This window comes from Castor canadensis, chromosome 2, assembly GCF_047511655.1.
Source record: "Castor canadensis chromosome 2, mCasCan1.hap1v2, whole genome shotgun sequence".
NCBI lineage: Eukaryota > Metazoa > Chordata > Mammalia > Rodentia > Castoridae > Castor > Castor canadensis.
Window position 1 is genome coordinate 190694843 of NC_133387.1, and position 26881 is coordinate 190721723.

Sequence of the window (26881 nt, forward strand, 5' to 3'; positions counted from 1 at the left end):
ATGCTCTTTAATTATAAATCAAAAGCACCACATAGTATGCCACCCTAAATTTTAAATACTTATTTTTATTATCAAAAGTTTAACGACATATTGTGTTCTAAAGGAAAACATTAAATATTTGTAAAGAAAGTTACCATATGGACAAGGCTGTTTTTTGTGTTCAGGAACAATAGGTTTCTTCCTCAGAAAGTTATCCAGACTTGGCCCATGTCTACCAAGAGGGTCATCAGGGGGCATGAACCTATCATGGAGATAATAAAAAATGATACCTAAGTAGGAGATTTGATAATTTAATTCTAAAGACAGAATACAAAGATTTATTCATGCAAAGGAATTTTCTTTTGAAGCTATAATCCAAGTGTTTTGAGTCAACATTTACAGGATTAAAAAAAATCAGTAACACCATGTTCTCTTTTCTTAATGAAGACAAAATTAAAATGTTTAAAGCTGCACATGTATTCGTTTTAATTCAAGTAAATTTTGAGTTTAGCATGTCTTAATTAATTTTTCCTTCCTCTCAGTCTTGGGATTTTGTAAGGATTTTAGAATGATTACAATAAGGGGAGGGGAGGGGAGGGGAAGGGAAGGGAAGGGAAAAGGAGAGAAGGGGAGGAGAAGGGAAAGGAAAGGAAGGGAAGGGGGAGGGAAGGGGAAGGGGAAGGGAAGAATATACAGTATACATAATGAAAAGGAAATACACTACTTTTACATCACTGTTTGAACTTGAAACAAGCCCAAGTATTTACCTAAAAAAAGGAAAACACCACACTGTAACATATAAATTTCTAGGGGAGTGTCAAAATTGCTAAGAAATATACTTAGCAAAAACAGTGTTATTATAAAAACAACACTGGCAACACTGAAAGTGATAAAAGTGAAAAGACAGAAGACAAACTCTCTCAATCCCATAATTTTGCTGCAATTATGTTCTATCCATGTTTTATGCTTTGTCTTTTCTTATGCTAGCATAAAACATTTTCCATGTTTAACAGCCTTCATAATTCTGAACAGCTGAACAACTTCCAGCAGGATACATATTAGAACTTGCTTTCTTTTTCTAGTGAATGTTCAGTTGCTTTTGATTCTTGCAACTGCGAATAATATAGAAATGAACATATCTGGTCTTTAACCTTCATTATATATTCTAAGAAATAAGATTATTGGGTTGTGAAATAAGCATGTTTTTGAAGCTTCTGCCAATCTCTGCTAAATTGCACATCAGTTTACATGCATCTTAATAGCATAAGGCATACATAAAAATATTTCTGTGAATTAAACAGGTGAGAAAATAAAACTTTTTAGATTTAGCTTACATTTCTGATTAACAATAGACAACTTTTTCTACATATTTATAAGTATATTTACTTCACGTGACACACGCTTATTTGAGTCATTTGTCCGTTCGTCAACTTGTTGACTGAGCATGACTAGTGTCTTACACTGGTAAAACAGTTTTTCAGAACTGCATTAGCAAGCTATCAATGCTGGACAGTGAAAGGCAGTTTTTTGGGGGTGAAGATAGGATTCTTCTGCACATGGCTTCAGGGAAGGGCATACAGGGGCATGAGCTTACAGCAGCTCCCACTGCCACTGAGTAGCGGGGACATCAGGTGTTGGGAAACATGTACTAGGTCTGGTTAGTGGCAAAAAGAGAGGGATTCTATAGCAGTTATCAGGCACAGATCTATTTCCAGGGAAGCAATGTCACTGGTTGACTTACTTGTCATTGACAAAGGAATACATCAATAACCGCTCATCTATAAACTTCTTCCATTCTGGTTTTTCATTAGCCAAATCCCTGTAGTTATCATTGGACACAATTATACCATCCGACTCAAAAGCCAGCCTCACAATGAACCTGTCATCATAGCACACCACGCGCCTCCCCTGGACTCGACGGGATGGCGTAAACACCAGGATTTTCTCCTTCTCTAATTTGCGTAAAATTTCCTGATCTGCAAGAATAATAAGGGTAGAATTTCAGGAATAAATACATATATAACATATATGGCAACTTTCACACAATTCGAGTTTTTAATATGAACTGGAATATATGTAATCACTTAAGAGATTATGAGTTACCGTTTGTAGATGTAGCATGATTTGTAACTCCCAATATTTTTCTTTCAGAAATTTCAATAAAGGCTTTAAAAATAGTAAAAGAAAAGAAAAAAAAATGCAGCATAGAACTTCAACATGACTGAGCAAATTCCCATTTTCATTCCATGAAGCTTTTGCTTAAGAGTTAAAGCCACCAGCACTACCACCATGTCACATTCCTGCCACAATGACGTTCTAACAAAGCAACTGTGTCAGTTCAGGTGTAAGCAACAAGTATTTTCCTCCCAGTTACTTTTTTCTACTAGTGGATGTCATGATGAAAGAGTCTGCAAAGTAGTAGTGAAGGAAGCAAAGGGGAAATCCTAAAATAGAGAAAGCTCAAGAGAAAGGATGCAGTGAGTCAGGATGGTTGCTATGGACATGGCTATTGTAATTTCTGTGTCTCTTCCTCTCCAACATGTGGTAACAAGTCTGGTTACTAAGTTTTCAAAGCTTTCTCCTGCTGGGTGTGTGGCTCACGTCTATAATCCCAGCTACCTGGGAGGTGGAAATATGGTTGTGATTCAGGGACAGCTCAGGCAAAAAGTGAGTAAGGCTATCTCAAAACCAAGTCTGTCACCCCAGCTACATGGAAAGTATAGATAGGAAGCTCATGGTCTGAGGCTGCCCAGGGCAAAAAAATCGAGAGCCATCTGAAAAATAACCAAAGCAAAAGAGGGCTAGGGTCATGGCTCAAGTGGCAGATGTCTCCCTAGCAAGCACAAAGTTCTCTTAGTTCCAACCCCAATACTGCCAAAAAACCCTCCATCTCTTCAATATGCTGTGCTATGCTGGATGCCAATGGCTACCAAGGTTAAGAACTGACCTCTCCTTAAAGTGGTTTCAGTCTTACTGGATTGGACAAACATGTAAACTAGGTAAGCAAGGGTATAACTGCCACAGCAGAATTTTGAGCAAAGTAGGAAGAGTAAATGGAAGAGTGATATGGGCCAGCTTTAATATGGCTATGGATTTGATGAAGTTCCTCATAAATGAGCTCATTCAGACCAGAACTTTGGTTCAGAAAAGCAACAGATAAAACTTCAGGTTCTGCTGCTTTCTACATGTGGCAGCAGAGGTCTTCACAGCTGTGATGACTGAATGAGTCCACATCTCTAAAGGTACCTCTCAGTAAACACTGTGCTCTTCAGCTTAAATTTTAACAGAATTATGTAACTGTTGATCTTTTAAAAGAAAAATCACTAAAACTGGTTACTCATGCCTATAATCTCAGCTAACTGGGAGGCAGAGATAGGAAGGATCATGATTTGAGACAAGTCTCAGGCAAAGCATGAAATCCTATCTGGAAAACCAAAACCAAAACCAAAGGAAAGCAAAAAGGCTGGAGTATAGCTCACAGGCCTAGCAAGCACAAGATCCTGAGTTCAAACCCCAGAACTACACATACACAAAAACAAAACAAAACAAAAAACAAACAGAATACCAACACAAAGCCAAAAGCCCAGATTACAGATCACTTTTATGTTTCCTTGATAAACATGTGAGGACCAGCACTGTATCTCTTTTACTTTTGTATCCATCAGCACCCTGCCCATGAAACACATCAGTTGATACTCTGTAAATGTCTGAGGAATGAATGACTAAATAATCTATTGAGATAGGTGGTGTGCAGTTTTCCAGTTTATTCACAAGTACTGTATAGCAGTCTATTATCGGTGAGGGTGTTTACTGATATATGCCTAGAACCTCATCAAACACATTGGAGGAACAAATATGGCAGTCTAACAGTCATCATCATCTTGCTTAATTTGCATTTATGAAACAGGTAATAAGGCTGAAAGGACACTAATTAGGATGACATGTAAATAATCCTAGCATAAATAAATATAAGTTCAGTATAGCTAGTAAACTGACATAGCTAGTGCTTGTTAGATATTTGTTAAGTGAATGGAAGATTAACAAAAGTGTTAGTGTGAATCTATGACTCTGAAAACTGTAACATTTTTTAATCAATATATATATATATATATATTTTTTTTTTTTGCTGCAGTGAGAGAATACTGGACTGACTATTCAGTTTAGGGGGTAATCAGGTTTTATGTGATTGTGGTCTTTAGTCAGAAAATTATTTCCTTGGGGATACTTAAAAGCCTCTGATAACAGTCTGGCATTTTACAAAGTAAGCTGCATGCTGATGTACTTCAGAGACCTGGCATGTTGTTGGTACTGTTAAACCAGATTCAGCCACACTCACTTAACCCTGCTCAAGAAGCTTGCAAGTTATTTACGTACTTCAACACTGTTCTTCTTCTTCTTTCTTTCTTTCTTTTTTTTTTTTTTTTTGAGATAAGGTTTCACTGTACAGCTCAGGCTGGCCCTGAACCTGTCGTCACCTCTGCAGTCCTGGGATTACAGGTATACATACCACACCTGGCAACTGCCTTTTCTCTTTTAGTTTACTTTATAATACACCACCTTGATTATGAAACTATTATAAAGGTATATGATTAAAAACAAGTACTATTTTCCCCAAAGAGTTATTCCAACATTTTGGTTGAATTATGCCAGCTCTTCACTTTACATTTTTATATAGACTACACTCTGAACCCATGGCTTTGAACTCCACCATTACTTGCCTATTCACTGTATCCTAATTTAACAATGATTTAATAATTGCAGATAAAAAGAGAGTCTTAAAATGGTTCTTGGGTAAATGGTTGGTTTTGATTTGAAAAGTTCTGTAGTTTCCTTCACCTAGGTTTCCTCACAGTTTTTGTTAATAATGGAGGTAGATGATGATTATGAGTCAATGAATTTGAGCCAAATGTTCAACAACCACAATTAACAGGTAGAAAGGACATCTCTGCCCAAAACTCACACATTTAAAAATTATGAGGGCTGGGGTGTAGCTCAAGTGATAGAGTGCCTGCCTAACAAGCCTGAGGCCCTGTGTTCAAACCCCAATATAGTCCCCTGCCCCAAAGTAAAAACAATGCAAATTAGAAACATATTATTGGGATTTGGCCATTTGCTTTTTCTTGATTGGATAACACACCTCAGGATCTTAAAGGTCTTTTCTGACCTATAGCCATTAAAACTTGACTGCCACCTAGTTGATACAGTACAGGAGAAAAGTCAGGTCCAAAGAGGTTTGGTATGCTGTTCAGAGTCCCAGAGCTATTGAATGGTAAAGCTATAAACATTTCCTGACTTTTAGCAAGTCTCTAAAAGTCAGACGTTTGTAAAATTTGGGGCTAAAGTTTCCACATAATAAAAAAACCTAACTTACGTAGCAAAGACTAATGTTTAGTTAATTACATCATTTTCAAACTCAACAAGAACTCTAATGTCCCACTCAAGAGAATATGGTAGTCACACAGACTGAGTAAGTAGAAACAGATTAAGAATACCTGTGTAAGAATTACCTAGAAGCTAGGAACAAACGGGTAACTACAATGAGATTACCTGTAATGAGAGCATCAGGTCGGGATTGCTCTTTCCTCCAAGCAGGAACAAAAACTGTAATATCTTTATGGCCTCTTTCCAAAAACCAGTCCACTGCCAGTTTTATTCCTCGACAGGAAAATACTTCTTTGTTTCCATGGCTGAAAGATTATTTTAGAATACTTAAAGCACAAAACTTAATTAAATTCAATTAATTCAAGTTTCTAAACAGAAATGATCACACAATTAAACAGTATGGAAATTTAAGATGGAGTTGTATAGCTAGAGAAAAGGTAAGGTGGCAGTTGAATACCAAGATCTGTGAGGAAAAACTAAGAAATGATTATTGTGTACAGAATAAGAAAAAGTGAGTTTTCATATGTAAAGTTGTAAAGACCAACTAGTCAGAAAGATACAAACTTTTTTTTTGTCTTTTCTTTTTTGGTGCTGGGGATCAAACTCAGGGCCTCGCACATGCTAGGCAAACACTTTAGCACGCCAGCATTATACAAACTCTGTCTGATCATGATAGGGAAAAAAAGGGCTTCAATCACAGGAAGAATTTCAGTGAAATATAAAGAAGTCACTTGGAAAAAAATCTGTAAAAACAGTGGAAAGGAATACTTAAGACTTTCTAAAAACTTTGCCTTTTCAAGAGTTTTTATGTGTATATTTCGATCTAATGACTAAGTAATACACAAAGCTTACAGGCAACAAATATAAAATAATATACCACCTGTTCACAAAAGGGAGAAAACGTGTCATAATGCTTAATTTCATGCAACAAACACTTTCTATACATCCGGCAGTGAAAAGACACCTAGTTCTGTTCAACAATATTGTTGGATAAGGATTAATGATGACAAAATGGCATTCAGTATTAACAGTCTCAGTGCCTAAAAGAAAATGTCCAACTCACAGTACAGTCACTCAATGAGTAGTCAGTTAGTACCAGGCTCTGCTTACACACTTAGTTGCCTTCTTTTACAGTTTGAGATGAGAAGACTCCATTTCTTACCTTTTTTTTCTTGGCACTAAGGAGGGCTAAATAAAATAACATACGTAAATGCTTTGTTAACTTTTAGCATAAATCAAACATTAGTCATATTAATATATTATTCTAGCCCCCCAGGAAACAATAGAATAATCTAAGCTATGGCAATCATTTTTAATACAAAACAGAAACAGATCTATTTGCTTCAGAGCTGTTGAAGGCAAATGCGGAGATGGTTTATGGTTCTACAGACCTGTGTCTTAATGGTCCAGGGCAAGAATAGGGGTGAAATAAGAAGCATTGGATGTTTCAAAGAATGGGATAAGGAAAGGGAGAGTATGAGGTAGTGTTTTCTGCATAAGAAGGGTTGCCTATAGTACACAAATGCCAAAGCAAAAGGTACTGTGTGATGTCAGGTTTCATGGAAAATCCTGAAATTTAAACAGTTTTCTGAAAAAGTATAGAAAATGATGGTATCTTGAGAGAACTCCTAAACACTCAACTTGTAAACTATTTTTACTTTGCATTACTGCTTTACAATCTATCATGTTTTGCTAATAAACTAATAATATTTGATACACTGAGAGTTGACAAAGTAATTGCTTCTGGCTCTAAAACCAGGCCTGCAGGCCTGCATAGCATTTTTCTCCCTGGTGATTTAATTTTGTAAAGACAACTGTCACATTTATTCACTCTGGAAACAGAAGGGTCCATCTTTTAATTAAAGAACTTTCATAAAGTATGCATAAACAGCAAACTATTTATAATCATGGAGCACAGATTCTATAGATGATAAAACAGGAAACTGTACCCTGCAATTGATGATAAAGGTTATGCTCTCCTCTCCCTCCATAAAGCTCCCCCATAAAGCTTCATGGGGGAAAACAAGCATGAGGATGAAAGATGGCACACGTGAGCAGTAAACAGAAACATATAAAGAGCCTGGGTTTCTGAGCACATGGACCCACACCTATGCCCAACCTTGTTATTTGAGAAAAAAAAAATTCTCCATTTGTTTAAGCAACTGTAGTGAAGTTTTCTATCATCTGCCCTTGAATACATCTTTAACTGCTACTAAGCAAACCAGTGAAAATCGGCACAGCTCTATTAATCCCAGGAAAAAATATGCTTTAAGGCAAAAACACTGGGAATAAAAAAAACTATTAAATAGTAAAAGGGGAGTAACTCACAGGAAGTTGTAGTAATTCTGACTCAGTCTCTAGATTAGTAAGGCAAAAGATCCTAAGACTATTATAAGAAATTAACAAATCCACAATCATACTGACAGATAAAGTAGAAAACATTTTATAAAGACTGATAGAAACAATCAATAACAAGCTTGATCTAATGGAAAGATACAAATCTGCACAAAATTAGAGAACAGAACATCTTTTCAAGAAGATGTTCTTCCTAACATTAGCTTCCTAACATTAGCTATATACTAGACTACAGAACAGACTTCAACAGGTATCAGAAATCTGTACCATACACAAAATAGCCTTGAAACAAGTGTGTTATTGCGTTGCAAGTGTAGGCTTGAGCAAAATCGATTTAAACTTTAAGCTTAAAAACCAATCCACTTTGTAATGGTAATAGAGCTTTACAGAGAAAATGAACACTGGAGGCATGTATTAAAAAGTACATGAGAAGACCTAAAGAAAAGGAATAGTATACTATGTTCATGGATGGCGAGACTCAATTCGTAAATACAGTATCTGTTCAAATTAGTCTGTAAGTACAGGGTAATTCTAATTAAATTTCACAAAGCTTTTTTTTCCAAAGAACTTGAGAAGCTGATCCTAAAAACAACAGGGAAAAATGCCAATAATAAGGCAATAATATAACTCAATGAGGAAAAGATGGATTACTCAACAAACAGAACTAAAGCAATTGGGTATTTATATGGAAAATATGAAACTGCATTTTTATTTCTCATGATATATAAAAAAATAAGTTATAGATAGACCAAAGATTTAAATATCAAAAAGAACAATATAAAACTTGTAGGAGAAATTACAGGAGATATGAACATAAGATAGGGAAGAATTTCTTAAGACCCACAATCACATGTCATCAAGGAAAAGACAGATTTCTGATAGATTTGAGCACATAAAAATTCTTTTCTTTTGTTTTTTTGGTGGTACTGGGGCTTGAACTCTGGTCCTACATTTTGAGCCACTCCACCAGCCCTTTTTTTTTGTGATGGGTTTTTTTCAAGATAGGGCCTCAAGCTCTATTTGCCTGGGCTGACTTCAAACTGCAGTCCTCCTAATGTCTGCCTCCTGCGTCTCTAGGATTACAGGCGTGAGCCACCAGCACCCGACCTAAAAATTCTTTATCTAAGAACATATTTAAGACTTACAGAACCAATCAAATGTTAGCACTAAGAATATATGAAGTAGTCTTACATATCAAAAAGTGTAAAGAGATTTTAAGGCACACCATATGAACAGTCAATTCACAGATGAAACTTAAATGACCAATAAACATGAAAAGAAGCTCAATAGTAGAAATGCAAATTAAAGCCAAAATAAGAAACTACTTCACACCCATCAGAGATTGGTAAAAATAAAGCAGGCAAACACCAGATGTTGCCAAGAATGTGTGAGAGTGGGAACTCATACATTTACAGGTGGGAGTGTAAATTGGTCTAACTATTTGGAAGAGAAATTTGGCAATACTTTATAAAGTTGAAGATGTGCTATCTCTGAAACATAGTAATTCTGCATCCAGTAAAACCCTGAAATCACCTGAAGTTAAATTTAACGTGATTAGCCACTGGCTTTCACCCTCTGATCAGGCATGGATCTCACACTTTCTGCAGGGGGAGGGAGAAGCAGGCAAGTGGGGAGGTGCAGGTTAGATCCCTGAGTCCCCACAATTTTATCCCCCAATCAGGTTTTTAAAAATGCTGCCAGGCAATGGAGGCTCACGTCCATAATCCTAACCCCAGCAGTGAAAAATGAATAAATCAAAGCTAATTAGTAAGTTCCTAAAAAGGCTACTACTATGTTAGATGTCTCTGTTAGCCACCAAGACACAGAATTAACCCTGAGTGTCTAAGCCAGAGCAGACAACCACCACCAGGTGGCTCCAAACTGCAGCTGGGACCTGGACAGTGAGGGAGTATGTTGAAGGATGTGACAAGTCATATATGCTAAATACAATATATGGAGCAAATGTAGGAGGTACTGATAAAAAATGGTAATCAGAGTAAGTCTGATAAAGGACTATGAAAAACAGGGCTTCTGTTTAAGTGGAATGCAGCCACTTACTGATATAAATCAAGAACTGTAGCCTTAATTCCATATAAACAGAGCAGAAAACTCACTACAGCTCTGCAGCCTCTTATGGGTGATATGCATGTAGTCAGGGATTCTTTCCCCCCCCGCCCCCCAGTAATAAAATGAGCTAATTCTATATTTAAGATGTAGCATGTTCCTTTAAGTATAGATTTCTTTTTTTATTATAATAATTTGGCAGTAAATATGGTTGGTATACCTTAAGCAAGTTCTTTTGTGGGGAGAATGTGTTGGAGTATTTGTGGTCACCTTGAATTAGGGAGAAGACCCTGAATATTTGCTGCAAGTTCTCCACCACCTATTTTGGTTCAATGGGATTGGGCTCCCAGGGAAAATTCCAGTTCCTTACAGCAATGAGTGACTGTTGGACAGAATGGATAATATGAGCCTGAAGGTTCCACCTGACTCACCACTGGTTAATAGAAAAATATGAGAAACACAGAATGTCATCAGCAGGTTTCCTTCTTAAAAACAAAAATTTTATTTTACTCGTTGTGTTTAGAATAGGTACACTTATAAAAATCCTGCTTTGCAATGACCTGAGGAAAGCTTAGTAGAAGTAAACAAATTAGTGCATTTATAGAGATTTTTTAGAAAAACTTCATTCAAAATAGAAGAATTATTGCTATCTCTGGATACTATTTTATTTCTCAGGGAATAAAAGAATGAACTGGACAGCCACAGAGAATGAATTAAGAAAATGGAAGATGATGTTTAGGTTCTTGATCTATGCTGTTACTCTTCCTTTTGCTTCTACTTCCAATTACCCTTCCTTGGCTCTATCTGAGACCTGGAAGAGTAGGGTAATGATGTTTAGGATGGATGGATGGTTCTTAATGGCTGTAAGGTCTAGGGATAACTTCCCTGTTGAAGGGGAAGAACTACAGTCTTATTAGAATATTCTAACACAGACTTCATCTCTAAGACTCCCCTAGACTGAACATGCAAAACAGTTAAAGAAGCAGAAATGAAGAGGAGGACTGAGAAGTTTGAGAATGTGGGTAAGACACTGTCCTAGAATTAAGGAATTAGGTTGGTAAGTGGTTGCCCTGGTAAATTGGGACAAGGGAAACAAAAGGAGGTGCCAAAGAGTAAAATGAGACTGAAACTCAGTAGTGCCATGTAAACCAACTTATTCTTCATCTTCATGTGAAGAATATCAACCCATTCCTCTGGAACTTAGAAGTGATCAAGGGCTACCAGGGACACCAGACATGGGAAAAATGCATAGGTCTGGCTTCTCAACTGATACCACTCATCTTAGAAGTTATTTTCCAGTACCACAGTCATGGTGGAACATGCCTATCACCCATGCTGTTGCGGACAGTACAAATAAGGAGATTATAGTCCAGGCCAACCAGACAAAAACAAAAGGATCTATTTTAAAAAATAACTAAAAGCAAAAAGGGCTTGGGAATGTGGCTCAAGTGACCGAGCACCTGCCTAGCAAGAGTGAGGCCGTGAATTCAAAGCCCTCACACCTTGGAACCCATCACCAGGCACTGTTAAAAGCAGTCTCTCCACAAGGTGATTTGGGAGAAGCTGAAATGCTGCTGCTGGATGAGGCCCCATTGATTTTCATCAGTAGTTCACAGGAGCATTTTTAGCAGATCAGAACATATTCTTACTCTTCTTTTGTGGCAGCCTTGTTACTGGGGATTCAAACAAAGTAAGGAGAGGTATGTGAATGGTAAGGACAGAACATGTTTCACAGGTATTGGCAAGAGCAATTCAATGCTGAAGGAAAAATGGAGAGAGATGGAGACAAAAAGAAATTTAAGATATAATGTTACTTGCTCAGTTAAAATTATTCTAAAAGAAGCAAATCCTTTCTGGGGCCACCAATATTTAAATAAGACCTCTTAATGAAAATTCAGTAAGGCACAACTGTAGGAAGCCAGGACATAGGAAAAAGGAATGCTGGCAGAGACAGAGGATATAAGGCATGCAACCCAACTATGAGGCTTTGCTACCTTCTCCTCAGGACACAGGACGGGAATTCAGCTGGCAAATGGTGTAAACTAATGAGCAAAATTAGCACAGTGGAGAGCCTGGCAGCCGACAACAGGCTCACCCATGTTTGCTTGTGCTTCTTGCCTTCATTTTTTCCTGTCTTTCTTGTGAATAATGGGGAAATGAATTTTGCAATTTCTGCTCATATTTCTTGTTTTCCCCTGGCCCAGAAAATTAAGCAGTGGGTTGTTCTTGACAACATTCTACCTGTTCTTTCTCCTCTGAGGTTCCTGAGTAAATAACAGATCCTGTGCTGGAGGAATATGCCTCTCTTCTCTCAATGCTGCTAACCTGTGGGAAAGAGACTTGCTACACAATCTAAGAGCTACCATATTCTGGACTCTAGGGACAATACTTTTGAAGCTTCTGCAAGACAAGGTACGTGAGTTGGTGAGTATGTGCTCATTTATATACTGACAGGAAGTTCTGGGGTGGGGGAGCTACCATGCTATGGGTCAAAATGTAAAGAACAGGAGCTTTCTTTGATTAATGGAAACTAAAATACCCACAGGAAATGAATCACTCATTTATTAGAACCAAACAAATTTCTGTAATTTACTAAAGAGCTCATGCTGGACAGTAAGGTGAAATTAATCTTCAGATGAAGTTGGGACCAGGATAACTAAGTTTTGGACCGGGTTAAATGTATCCCATTACTTCTATCCAGGGATGCATACTCAGTTTCAGACATATCCAACTCCCTATGACCTTCCAAACTGGCAACCAATGGGAACTAAGATAAACACAAATTATCTTGACGAATAAATGCGTTCTTCATAAGACTTTCACTATCTTAACTTTTCATTGTTCTGCAGATTTACTTTTTCTCAGAGGCCTAACAGGATTATCTTTAGTTTACTCACATTTACTATTGTATCTGAAAAAGCCATAAATTCTACCTTTTCATCCTCAATAGAAAGGCAGTTCATAAGAAGTCAAGATAATTACGGCATTATTATCTTACATATCTTAAAACACCATAAGTAATGTATAATGGAAAATTCAAGTACACTTACTTATTAATACCATCAAATTAGCCATCTATAAGGATTAGATTGTAAATGTACATTTTGTAATACAGAGGAAAATTCAAGCATCCACTTATTTTAATACAATTTGTCTCACTCTGGGATCTTGAAGAAGGGGACATTGGGCCAAACACTCCATCTGCCTTATCTAGGAAATACAACTTCAAATATTACATTTTCTTCACTTATATGTTCAGATATCATTAAGTAGACTAACCACAGGACAGGAAGAGTTATTGTAGAATTATAATTGCTATCTTCCAGTGTAGACATGAGGAGTAAATCAAAAATATGGAGAAACCTAACAAGGAATGAAGGCATTTATTAAAGGAGACTGACTCTTTTTTTATGGCATTGAGGGGAGAAAAAAAGAACAAAGGTGTCTCTTTTCAATTACCTTTTTAGTTCATCAAATTTCATTTTACCATAACTTGCATATGATGCTTTGTAAAGAACCTTAGAAATTACTGGTGATTCTAATTTTCTTCTTTATTTTCTAAATTTATGTAATAAGTATATTATCTATATGATCAAAGAAAAGCTTTTTTAAAAAAGTAAGTCCTTTTCAGAATGTCTAAAATCTAACAATAAAATTGTACCCACAATGGCATGTTTTAATACTCCAAATACTCTTCAACAGTAGGCCAATGTAGTATAAATAACAAAGCCTCTGGAAGTAGACACATGTTTAAGTCTTTCTATTACTACTTTTTCTGTATGATTTTGGGTACAATTCTTATTCTAAATCACAATTTCTTATATTTAAAATTATATGCCTCATACAACTGTAAGAACTGAACAAAGTAATACCGATAAAAAACCTAGCAGAGGTCTCGGCAAATAGGAAATTTCAACAAATGTTAGTTCCTTTACTTTCTCTCATGCTCTGTGACCTAACGTTTAGAAAATGAAAAAACACTTGGTTTGGAATAAAAAGGAAACCAATATAATAAATCTTTACTTTCATAGCTTTAACCTCATCTGAGAGTAAATTGACTTTCAGAGCAATTTGTATGTGTAGAGATCACTTGTTTTAGTCTTCAAAAGAAAGAAACAAACAAAAAAGTCAAGGTAATTAGGGAACTCAAAAAGAAAGCCATTGCTTTTTATAATCCTCTCTGTATTTTTTGATTTAAATAAACAATCTGACCTAAATGTTTACGATATTCTCCAATGTGCCTCTTTCTGATACCCTCCACTGGAGTATTAAAGTACAACTATAAAACTTCTAAGACATTAATATATTAAACCACTCAACATGATAAGGACACAAGTTAGAAAGGTTTGACAGTAAAGTGCCTACAATGAAAAATAGGTAAAATGTATTTTTTAGAACTAGAAAACCATGTTTGACTTTTTAGCACTAGAGTTCTTCAATTTTAGATACACTTAATTGTATTGAGTCAGAGTACAGTAAATGTTAATCACAGACTAATGGTAAGATAATATTAGTAAATATTTTATGGATACTAAGTTATTAATATAAAGTCTCTGTACTCTTCAAATATTTGGTGAAATTTATTTTTTCCTCAATTTTCTTTTTTGTGTGTGTGTGGCACTACGTTTTGAACTCGGGGCTTTGCACTTGCTATAATTAGAACCATGTCTAACCATGCCTTAGATTATTTATGAGATAGGGGCTAATGTTTTTGCCCATTATCAGGCTGCACCACGACCCTCCTACCTATGTCTTCGGTGCAGCTGGGATTACAGTGCCGTCCATCAGGCCCAGGTTTTTAGTTGAGATTGGGGTCTTTTTGCCTGCGCTGGCTTCAAACTGCCATCTGCACCTCCTGAGCAGCTGAGATTACAGTGGTATGAGCCCCTGTGTCCAGCCAATTATTTTTCAATTTTTTAGTCCTGATTATATATCAACCATCTTGGACATATGAAAATAGACTAATTTTAAAGAACTCTTAAAAAATGGTTTAAAGACCTCCACTAATGCATTTTTAAATGTTAGTAATTATTAGAAAATTCTCTTGTACCTATCCTGTGTGTGTTAAGCAGGGAGAACTGGAGCTGGCTACCACCTTCACCATGGCAAAATGGAAATAAGAGAAAGTTTTACTTTAATTCAGCATTGCTGACTCAGGGCATCTAGAGTTTTTCTTGGAAGTGAAGGCTCCTAACCATATGCTTACTTATTTAGGCATGCCTATTTGTTACTATTATAGTTATTCAACTGCATTGTCCCTGATCATGTTTCCAATATACCAAGATCACTGTGAAGCTAAGTCTAGTTGTGAGAATGCTAAATATTAACCCAACCACGAGGGCAGTCAACCCAAGATGTCACAGGTCATTTAAGTCAATGTTTATCAAGCTGTGCTCCAAACGGGAATTCCACGGTGTGGCACGGAGGCTCTTTGGACCAGTAAGGTGACACCCCCCAACCCTGCTCCTAAATTCAAACACAAGTCTGCTTTTGCTTCTTTGAAATACTGCTTCTTTGCAATCAGTGCAAGTTTTGCAGGAATGTACTGTTTTAAGAGAAAATAAAGGTTTCCCCCCAGGCCCCCAAAAATCACTAGTTTAAGATAATGAAAATATTCAACACCATAATAACTACTGAAGTGCAGTGTGAGATCATTACTACCCTCCAGGTGATTACGAACACAAGGGCAGTATAACAAGAGAGACAGCTTTAAGAATTGGAAAGGGGTAAGGAAAAAGGAGAAAGACTTTCTTCCCCTTAAAAGGTCCAAGATTTGAGGTAAAATTCATACAGGAAGCATATCTATAGCTAATTAGAGCCAAGTGGGTCACTGGTTTGAAGATGACAAAATATACCTGCTTAGGAGAAATAAAAATGTCTTATTAACAGAAGTAGAAGGCTGGACTCTACCCTCTTCCATTTCTCTTCATTGGTAACAACAGCTAGGTGAAGATTTAGGGCTGTTTTACATGAAACATGAGTCAGTAAGGTTATTCTTTCCTAGGTTAGGGTTTAACTAAACACAAGTGAGTAAGCCCCTGGTCTATTAAAAATGTATGACACTGATAAATAGGATTAAGTACTTAGAGTTGTAAAGACAAATAATGGAACTTAGCTAATACTTGTCATTGTCAGACGCCACACTGATATAATCAAGCAAAAATCTAAAACCTAGTTTGATTTCTTTTCACAATGTTTATGAATTCCCTTTAAAAACAATTAATTATTATTAATTATTATTATTAATTATAATTAATTAATTATAATTAAGGCATTATAAGCAATACCTGTGACACTCACCTGTAGGGAAATTGAGCTGTCCTTTAATTAAGGCTTTATAGTAAGTTGGGGCAAAAAAACATTCCACCAAGAAGCTGTCTAACAGAATTATAATGTGAGCCACATATACAATTTTAAGTTACCTAGTACAGTATTTTAAAAGAGCAAGATGAAATTAATTTTGTTATGCATTTCATTAAAAATAACATATAATCAGCACAAAAGTTATTGAAATAGTTTACATATTTTTGTAATGAGTCCTTGAAAATCTGGTATGTATTTTACACTTGCAATGTACTGGTAAGAATTCAACAGCCACAAGCAGCTACTGGGTCATGCAGGTTTCCTACACACGACCTTGTTATATTTTTGATGAGGAAGCCAAAAACAAATTCAAATAACCTAGCAGTTTTTAGTTTCTCCTATGTCTAAATTAAGTACTTAGACTAGGTCCCCAGGATGACTGTATTACCTGTAAGTTAGTACAGCACTTAAATGGTAAACAGGCAATAAGGTGGCAAACCAATCAACTAATTGGAGGCAAAGTTTAGAACTTTGGTAAGATGGCTTTAGTAATGAAATTTATACTGAAGAGTTCTCAAGTTTATATAATTTCACACAGCAGATTAGACATGATTAGGCTTCGTGCTTTTATTAAATTTTATTTTACCATTTTTGCATTTACTTACATGTGTATACATTATTTGGGCCACCTCACCCCTCACCCCCTGGCTTTGTACTTTTAAAAAAGATCAATCAGAACCTTAAATTCCGATTGTACCAACTGCTGTGCTCTTCTTGCATTTTATGAACACGTAAGCTTAGATCAATTTTTTATATAAAAGAAAGTTATCACAACTTCTGCATATTCTGTTACTCTCTTTTCATATTCTGACTTTAAAAATCTATATCTGATTTCGATTCAAACTTAATAAGAAAACTACTTTGATGATTCACCTGAGTATTTCTCTACATCCCAGCTGACATTCAGATTTGTACTAACACCAGCTGCTTTACAACATGGGTCTATTGGGGGTGGAGTATAAACTGTCAAGTTTGGCTTATTTCTCATTTTGTGACATTTGATTGGTATATAAAAGTAATGATAATCTCAGTGCATCTTTTTCTAGGAGTTGTCTACAATTTAGTCTTTGCATGTATTTAAAGTCGGTCTTTTTGTCTCCAAATTTTCTAAATTTTGTTACAGAATGTTTTTTCCCAAAGGCAAATTTTATGATGCCACTATTTCCTTGATTAAATTCTTCTGGCAATTCTCTCACTAGCAGAGGTAGTAGATCCAAGTGACCAAAAGCAGTTCACATAAGATTATTAGCAAACAGAATTTTTATCAGTTTGCACAGACATCCACCAAGAAGGCTGACCTACTAGTCAGGAGATTTAACTGAACCCAGAAACCTGGGCTTACCTAGATAGAAGACTTGTAATAATGGGGTGGGAGGCTTGATAGTTTAGTCATATCAAAAAGAAAAGACTATGTGACTAGCTTCCATTCCAATACTCAATAGAATTTGTGCTGCCATGTCATGTGGAGGCAGTGATAAGGCCTGGTTTTTTTTCTTATTCCTCATTCTTGTCTTACATAAATTTTGGAAAAAGAATAGAATATGGTGATTTAGATTAATTTTAACGATGTCAGATGACTAGGTCATAGAGGCATACTGAAGAAATCAAATGCTCTTGGGAATAAAAACACTTTAACATCAACTTACATTCTTACCCATGAAAGCTCTTAAGACTGTATTTTCTTAGCGACCTGACAACTTACCTAAACTTAAAACCACATGGGAATTTTAAAGGCACTGAACTCACTTAAGAGTATGTATAAACCTAAACTAATGGATGCAAGTGCAGAGACTTGTTCTATGTTCCACTGCTAAGCTATCTCAAGTTTAACAGAATCATAGAGTTTGAAGAATTGTGAAAGTACTTGGAGGAAGAAAAAATAACAATATCACAAGAGTTTCACTGAAGCAATATGATAAATATTAATCAGGCTTTGCTTCCATATTTGTATCTGGAGTATCATGTTCAAGGCTGTGGAGTATTACCATGAAGTATTTGCCCTATTAAGGAAGGAGGCATATTTGCCAAAATGACCAGTTTGCTAAATTAATGAATTTTTTAAAAAGAATTCAAATTAGCTGCAGCTATCTGTCGGAGTCTGTCAGTCCAACTCCACTAAATATAAATTCTATTCCATTCTACATTTCAGAACCAAGGACTTCTTCAATTCTCAATATTTTATATCAAGTCAAGGGCTTTCTCTGAATGCAAGCCATTCTCTTTTCCAGTTGCACACACCCGGGTCCTTGTTGGTTCCACATCTAGCAGTATAGCAGCTGTCACAGCTGTGTCAGACTTATTTCCAGGTATTTGCAAGAAGTTTTGGTAAATTGCTTACTACACAAATTTACTCAGTGTTTACCAACGTGGCACAGTTTTTAAAAGGCACATTAAAAAGAGAGACATTACTAAGCTCAAAGAAGAAGCACATTCCCCAAGGAAACAGGGGTGCTCTACAATTTGGAGACTGATGTTACGTATACATTCTGGGGACAATTTTGGAATCTACCTCACTCAAGTTTTCTTTATGACACTAGAAATTATTACTGAAAACACTGTTGATACAAAATTGAAGTAAAAATTAAATATACTGCCTATAGTTCATAAGAATAAAATGGGATGTTAAATATGAATAAAAAACTGTGATAACCAAGTTTTTACTTTATTTCTTATTCTATTCTGAATTCAGAGATCAGCTCTTTAATGTAAAAATAACTAATTTATTGAGTGCTGTTACATGCCAGGGATTTGCTATTGTTTGTAATAACAAGCCTGCAAAAAAGGAATTCTTTTTACAAATTTGAAAGCAGAGGCTGGAGAGTTTAAACAACTTGATGAGAAACACAGGTATTAAGCAGAGACTATTTTAAAAGCCTATTTTATAGTTTTAATGAAAATGCAGCTGATTTCCTGCTTTAGTTTACATTTAAAGACTCATGCATTAGTTCTATGGTCAGCATGTAAATAAAAATAAAATATATTCATCTTATATAGGGAAAATGATCTGAGAGCTAAAAAAGAAAATAATACTTTGAACCAACTATTTACATATTATATATAATTACTTTATGTATAAAATTATATATAATAGGCTTGCTAAACTTGTGATTAGAAAATTAATTTCCTAAGTAAAAGTATATTATATTTGTGCAACATGAAATGGATGAAATCACTATTTTTGTTATAGTAAGATTTTGGACCTGAACATGGTTTTGTTTTTGGTTTTTTTTTTTTTTTGGTGGTACTGGGGTTCAAACTCAGTACTTAGCACAAACTGCGAGGCAGGTGCTCTACCATTTGAGCCACATCTCCAACTTCCAGCCTAGATAAGAGTTTTTAAATGACTTAGTTACTGTAGGCAGAATTTATAAATGGCAGAACATAAATTTTCATGAGTTCTGGCACTTTCAAAATTATGGACATGGTACAGCATTTTATTGTGACTGACAGTATAATGCTGCTATAATAAAAATATCATGTCAACTTGTTCTCTCTGAAATGCCTGAAGCACTTTAAGTGTCAGATTAAAATAGAGAGAAGAAATGAATCTGCATGGTCTTATCTTTAGAGGAAGGGATAAAGAATGGTACCAAAATAATGTGGGGGAGAGGGCTGTTTTCATAATTATGTAACAACGACTGTTTGAAATGCTTTGATTATACTATCTTTTTTTTGCAGGTTTTTTTTTTTTTGGTCTGTTGAGATAGGTTGTAGCCCAGACTGGCCTTTCACTTGAGATCCTCTTGCTTCAGTCTCCTAAGTGCTGGGATTATGGGCACATACCATCACATCCAACACCTCCTAACATCATTCTAGCCATGGTGGATGAGTAAAGTTTAGAGCTTTATGTAAATTCTCACTTATCCAATTTTTATTGGGAACTAGGTTTCAGTCATATGAGTTAAAATATAAGACTTGGGGCGGGGGGAAGGGGGGAGAAAGGACCCAAACATTGTATGCATATATGAATAAAAGAAAAAACAAGTAGGTACTTTAAAAAGAAAAAATATATATACAAGGCTTGCCCAACTGTGACACCATTTATTTAAATGATACCCATATTAAAAATTCATTTCTTTGTAAGTCTCTTGCTACTTTACTCCTCAATGGATTTGTTTCTATTTGTTCAAAAGTATATTTCCCTTGAATGCCAAATTCTACATCTGTGCCTTTCTTGTCTCCTCCTTCATAGTTCTGCTTCAAAACTTAAACTCTCTTAGAACTGCTCTTATTCTTTCCTCATCAGCTCAGTTTGTACAGTTTCATTTCTAAAAACAAAACAATATCCTTCCTCAACTCTTCTTCCTCCTGTTCTTTCCCTTCTTCTAGCAACCTTTTAAAATAAGTCTAGATATAGTTGCTTAACACTGGGCTTCTATCTTCAGTACCATATGACATTCTTGAAGACATTGACTACCTGGCTGTCATGTCTTCTGAACTTTTTGTTTTAGCACAATGCAGGATATTCTCTCCTTAAAGTCTTCCTCTTATTTTGGTTTGGTATTTTTACATATCTTGGTTTTTCTAGCACTATGAATGTTATGGACATGCCTTTTATACTGCTGTTTCCCAGTATTATCAGGACTTTCTTCTGTGTCCTTATCTGTAGATATCAAAATTTTTATTGTTAATGGTTCTCAACACTGGCTATCCATCAGAAATAACTGTGGCACTTTAAAATATATGGGTATCTGGGCCTTATCATAGCTGCATTAAATCAGACTCTTCACCTGCAGAACAGTAGAAGATGTATTTTTAAAGAAGACCTCTGGTAATTCTGGTACGTAGATTGTAGGTGTTCCTCAAGCACCTATGACCTTCCTTACTACCCTCTCCTTGGCAATTTCATTGCTTTTGGACTTACATATTATCACTAAGTTACTCATTCAGTACTTCTAGATGCCAAGAAAAAAAATCATTCTGTTACCAAGTTTGGGAAAGACCAAAACCACAAAGGCTATCTTACTGAAAAACCATGTGCATACTTCATATTTTTATGACACTTAATGTTCTCTCTACTCCACTAAAAAAGGTTGTTTACTGGAGAATCTACATTTTTGCCAAGTTTTCCTAGTTAGGTATCCCCAAAATCACTCTTTGGGATGAAATGTATAAAATGCTACAGGACTTGATGCCTTTATTCTAAATCCACTGAACATTATTATTGCCAGTTAACTATATACTGATTGGATACACAATTTCAAGTTTGAGCCACCAAATACACTAAAAATACATTAGATGTTTTGCTTGTGTTTCTTTTTTCCTCATTCTTAAACAATTATTTTTGAATCACATTTTTTTCCCCTGTTTTTTGATGGTCCAGGCATTTGAACCCAGGGCCTTACACTTGCTAGGCAGGCACTACTTCAACCACTCCACCTGAATTACATTTCCTAAGTTGAACAAAAACTTAAACAATAGCTGAGGCTCATTTCCAAATTAATAAATTTATTTTCTAGAAGAATTGGGATTTTTCCCCATGGTTATTTAGTTTCATGTAGAAATAGGCTATATGACTGGATTCCAAAACTGCTTAATTGTCATCGTACTCAAGTTCTTTTAAAACCAGTGATCAATACTAAACCAATAAAATACACTAGTTTTTAAGCTGTATTAATTTAGTCAGAATATTAAAAAGAGAGAGAGAGAGAGACCTGATAAAAGAGGGTGTCTATTCAGGGATGAATGAGACACTGAAAAGTATTATTTTCTAAAGCTAATGTTGGGATACACAACAATGGTGACTTTAATGACTATGAGAAGGCAAATAGCCACAAAATTGGAAGTAACTTTCAAAGACCAGTTAGTAAATGTTATCATTTGCTGGTAAATGGATGGAATTGGAGAACATCATTCTGAGTGAGGTTAGCCTGGCCCAAAAGACCAAAAATTGTATGTTCTCCCTCATATGCGGACATTAGATCAAGGGCAAACACAACAAGGGGATTGGACTTTGAGCACATGATAAAAGCTTTAGCACACAAGGAAGGGGTGAGGATAGGTAAGACACCTAAAAAATTAGCTAACATTTGCTGCCCTTAACGCAGAGAAACTAAAGCAGATACCTTAAAAGCAACTGAGGCCAATAGGAGAAGGGGACCAGGAACCAAAGAAAAGGTTAGATCAAAAAGAATTAACCTAGAAGGTAACACACATGCACAGGAAATTAATGTGAGTCAATGCCCTGTATAGCTATCCTTATCTCAACTAGTGAAAACCCTTGTTCCTTCCTATTATTGCTTATACTCTCTCTTCAACAAAATTAGAAATAAGGGCAAAATAGTTTCTGCTGGGTATTGAGGGGGTGGGGGGGAGAGGGAGGGGGCAGAGTGGGTGGTAAGGGAGGGGGTGGGGGCAGGGGGGAGAAATGACCCAAGCGTTGTATGCACATATGAATAATAAAACAATAAAAAAAAAACCACAAAAAAAAGAAAAACCAAAATGCCAAAAGGCTAGAACATAACTCTTATGTCATATTTCCCTGTCTTTCATTTCCCCGTTGACCACTTCAGTCTAGTGAGGTCAGGCTGAAGAAACAAATGTCCTATCCAGGACATAAAAGTTTGTCACTTGCTTGCTGTTTCTGACCACTCTCCCTAAGTTCTGACAAATGCTGGCTCAGTCACCATTATCGTTCCTCCTACTGCTCCAACTTTTCAGAATATAAAGCAAAAGTCAGAATCTCTGAGCGTCCTGGACAGATGCACCTATGAGACTCTCAGAATTAATTAATCGAGTCCATGATTCTGGACTCAAAGCCCGGTAAGACCATCTGAATTCCTGGCATCCTCTATAATTCTGCATAAGGAAGTTGCTGATATACACACGAAACAGGAAAACTACATAGTATGAGAAATATACATAAATCCACTTGCATATGTGTATTTGCGTACACATAAATGCATATATTTCTTATCAATGAGCATGTAGATATTTGTTCATTGGTAATTGGTCCTAATGAATAAAGTTTTCTGTCTTGACTTTAAACTTCCCAGGCTATTTTTTCTTTCTTTCTTTCTTTCTTTTTTTTTTTTGGGGGGGAAACTGTCAACATCTTATTTTATTAATGTAAACATTTGATGCCAAAAGAAATAAAAGGAATTTAACAATAAATAAATAAAACTAGTGATCAATACTAAACCAATAAAATACACTAGTTTTTAAGCTGTATTTAGTCAGAATATTAAAAAAAGAGAGAGAGAGACCTACCTGATAAAAGAGGGTGTCTATTCAGGGATGAACGAGACACTGAAAAGCATTATTTGCTAAAGCTAATGTTGGGACACACAACAATGGTGACTTTAATGACTATGAGAAGGCAAATAGCCACAACATTGTAAGTAACTTTCAAAGACCAGTTGGTAATAATTCTCAGTAAGATTTCAGCTTACCTCATCGCCACGTTGCTGCCATCAATAACTACCGGTCTCAGATTTTCACCATCATCTGCTACAGTCTCTCGCGTTGGGGATTCAGACCTCTGCGACTCCAGGGGTGATGCTTCCCGCATCACACTGTTAGCAGCACTAACCGTTTGATCAGCCTCACTTTTATTTCCAAGTTTGACAAGTTCGCCCAAAATATCATTGATTAAAGCATCAGTACCAAGTTTGTTTAGCACAAGCTGAACCTGTTCTTCAGAATAACCTAACTTAAGTGCAAACTCCAGTTTTGTTTGGTATTCTCGAACCACATCTGGGGGTTTCTTCACTTCCTTGGATGGAGCCTGGGACTCCTCGAGTTTAAAGTCTTGCAAAATTTCATTGTGTTTGAGCAGGCGAGGCTCTAGGCAGGGAGACCTACATAACTGTCTGTGAGTCTTGGTTAAGAAGCATGGCTCTACTGAAATGCTACTCAATTGTTCTGACTCCTGATCAGAGTGTGTGCTTTCTTCAGAGTCGCCAGAGCTCACATCCTCTTCAGATACCTTTTTTCCCTCCTTCCTGGCATTAACTGTATCCATTGTTGGTTTTCCTATCATTGGCCACGGTACAGCTGCACTCAACTGTGGGTCAATGCTCTCCACATAAAGGCGACCAAGGTCATGCCCCAGGTGATCCTTCAAGCCCATGAAGTTGTCACATGTACTTGACTCCACTTTGCTGTTTTTTCTGTATTCTTGAATGTAGAGCACCCCGTATTCCTGGAGAAAAACGTAAAATATTTCAAGTGTCATATTTATTGATTCCTGTCTGAATGAGGAAGTCAGAATGCCAAATCACTGAATGCCTACTTTGCATTTTGTCTACATCCTCTCATCAGTCACAGCGCCCTTATCAAGACTTCATCAAATGAAGAAGTAAAGAATTAATTCAAGTAATTAATCCCTTTAAGGTAACAAAGAAGGTAAGCAGAAAAATGGATTTTTTAAGTCAGTTTTTGCCTAACACCAAAACCCATGCTTTTCCCATTATGTCATGCTAGATGTGAGAGATGTTACCACTTATGTTTCTAGAATGACACAGAATATTATCAAGAATCATGCTGTAAATACATCATGACAGGTTATGTATACTTTCTCTAACAGGATTAATAAAAAATCTTTTCAACATGACAGAAAATCATGTTAAAGAAAGAAAAACATTTTATCATACTTGAAAAATTATTAATTTGATGACACTTAACAGCAATCTAAATTAAAGAAGTTCTAAAAGTAATTTACATATTGAAATAAAAGAGCACATATTCTAAAATGCCCAAGAAGGAATTAAATAATTACAAAACTAATTATGTCCTTTGGCCATGTGTGGTGATGTACCGCTGTAATCCTAGTACTAGGGAGGCTGAGGCAGAAGGATGGTGAGTTTAAGGCCAGTCTAGACTACATAAGGAGACCCCATCTCAAGGAGGGGAAAAAGTTAATTACCTTCCACTTAGAGATACAGTTTACCCTAATATTCATGGACTTTGTGAATACTGAACATGTAATAGAAGATAATTTACGTACAAGGATAATACAGTCTATTTCATTCCAGGAAAAATGATTCTTTCAGTCTATATGTATCTATTGAGAGCAGAGAAATTAAATAGTTTAAATAAAAGTAGAAGAACAAAATTAAGTGCACCAAATAAATGCTATTATCTCAGTTTCTTGAACTTTATGGCAGAAAATATTTCCATGTTACATCAGATTAATTACTAGTGTAGCAGTTTCATTTCATTAAAAAGTCATCTTTTCTCTTATTTTTCCCTTCTAGGGACAGTTTTACTGTTTAAAATGCTCTTGCTGTTTTACTATTTTTCCCTAAAGTCCACTGGAAACAACTGTTATTCCTCTACTAGGGACAGGTTAGGGAAACAGAGTTTGTTTTTTTTTTTTTTTTTTTGCATGCTTCATTGTAAAGATTATATAAATATCAGTGGCTTATTGCTTAAGGCAATTCCAGTGTCTTACCCAGGAGTAACATTAGCAAGCCAGTGGCAGCTAATTTGGGGACTGTCATAAACACCTATTTAAATAACCTAATAATGAAAACTTGGAAAACATTTTTTTCAGAAGCTCTTCAATATAATATATGCACTAAAATATGTAATGTTAAAAGAAAATGGTAAGTGATTTTCTGAGAACTCACAGATTTGAAAGTATATCTTATATACTTATTAGTCAAGTATTTCTATGAATGAAATAAAATTTTATTAACTATGGTGAACACTAGATAAGAGAACATGAAATCTTTAAAGATAGACTTAAAACTCCCTCAGTGTAGAACCCTTACACATTTCTCTGAGAAAGGGAATAACTTTAAGAACATTGTTCTTCCTACTGATACAGCATTCATTAGTTTTAAAGAAAACTAAACTTTCCTGGGTCCCGCATACTCAACAGATAAAAGGAAATATTCCTTACAAGAGCTCTGCAGGCATCTGCTCCATTATAAGGCTGTATCCATTTCAATTTTTTTCTATTAATATGGATATGCATGAGTCCAATTATTTAGAATCAAGGAAGGGATTCTGAAAGCATAGCTCTACACCCTGTGATGTACTAACTACTGTAATATACTAACACCATCAAGCAAGTAACAAATCACAACAGCATCCTAATAAAGGGATACAGTTAAAAGAAAAATCCACACTGTGGCCTTACTAGAGCTCCCACCAAAGTATCTTAAACAGGCAAAGCCTATTGGAAGCTAGGCTGCCTGGCAACCAGAAGCTGGTTGCTAAGCTGCACTCCTTTAACATGCCATGATGAATGCTAGCACAGTGAAAGAATAATTTGGTATGAACAAAAGCCTATAAAAAAGACTGGGACTTAAGTGCGTCTGGTTTACCCTCCCAGAACAATGCAACTGCCAAACCAATCTGGAAGCTCCGACATCATTGTTCTGTAAACCCCACAATCTGCTCTGACTGCAGGAAGTGCATTTAATGGGCAACATTTTTGATCTCCCCTGAAAAGTTTGGGTTTTGTGTAAGTGCTGTTGTGAGATAGTTCTCCAAGATAACGACCTGCTGACCAAATCCCTGAATTGAACTAGGAAATATTATTTTAATATTGAGCAGCAGGTTTATTGGTTTTTTTTTTTTTTTTTGGAGTGGAAGGGAGCAGTGTGTCAGACATGTTGAATACCTTATGAAAAAAACAGCCAGTGACGACCATTAGAATGCAATGCTTTGTTTAAAGTGTATGTGAATTTTCTCACCTTTCCACTTTTCAAAGAAACAAAATCAAATACAATTAAGTTTTTAAACAGAAAATCAACCACTCTAAAAAAGTATTTAAATCTTTCTAATT

At 35.9% G+C, this 26881-nt stretch overlaps 1 protein-coding gene across 3 annotated transcripts in view; it reads right to left on the reverse strand.

Moving 5' to 3' along the window:
- The window catches only part of Zc3h12c (zinc finger CCCH-type containing 12C), a 68178-nt gene that overhangs the window by 9893 nt on the left and 31404 nt on the right, over window positions 1–26881 (reverse strand). For all 3 annotated transcript variants that reach the window (XM_074066760.1, XM_074066762.1, XM_074066761.1), the window contains exons 2-5: window positions 23535–24286; window positions 5527–5666; window positions 1721–1955; window positions 135–241 (exon numbers count right to left, since the gene is read on the reverse strand). In XM_074066760.1, the coding sequence (XP_073922861.1) occupies window positions 135–241; window positions 1721–1955; window positions 5527–5666; window positions 23535–24286 (1234 nt within the window). The remainder of the gene's footprint in view (window positions 1–134; window positions 242–1720; window positions 1956–5526; window positions 5667–23534; window positions 24287–26881) is intronic.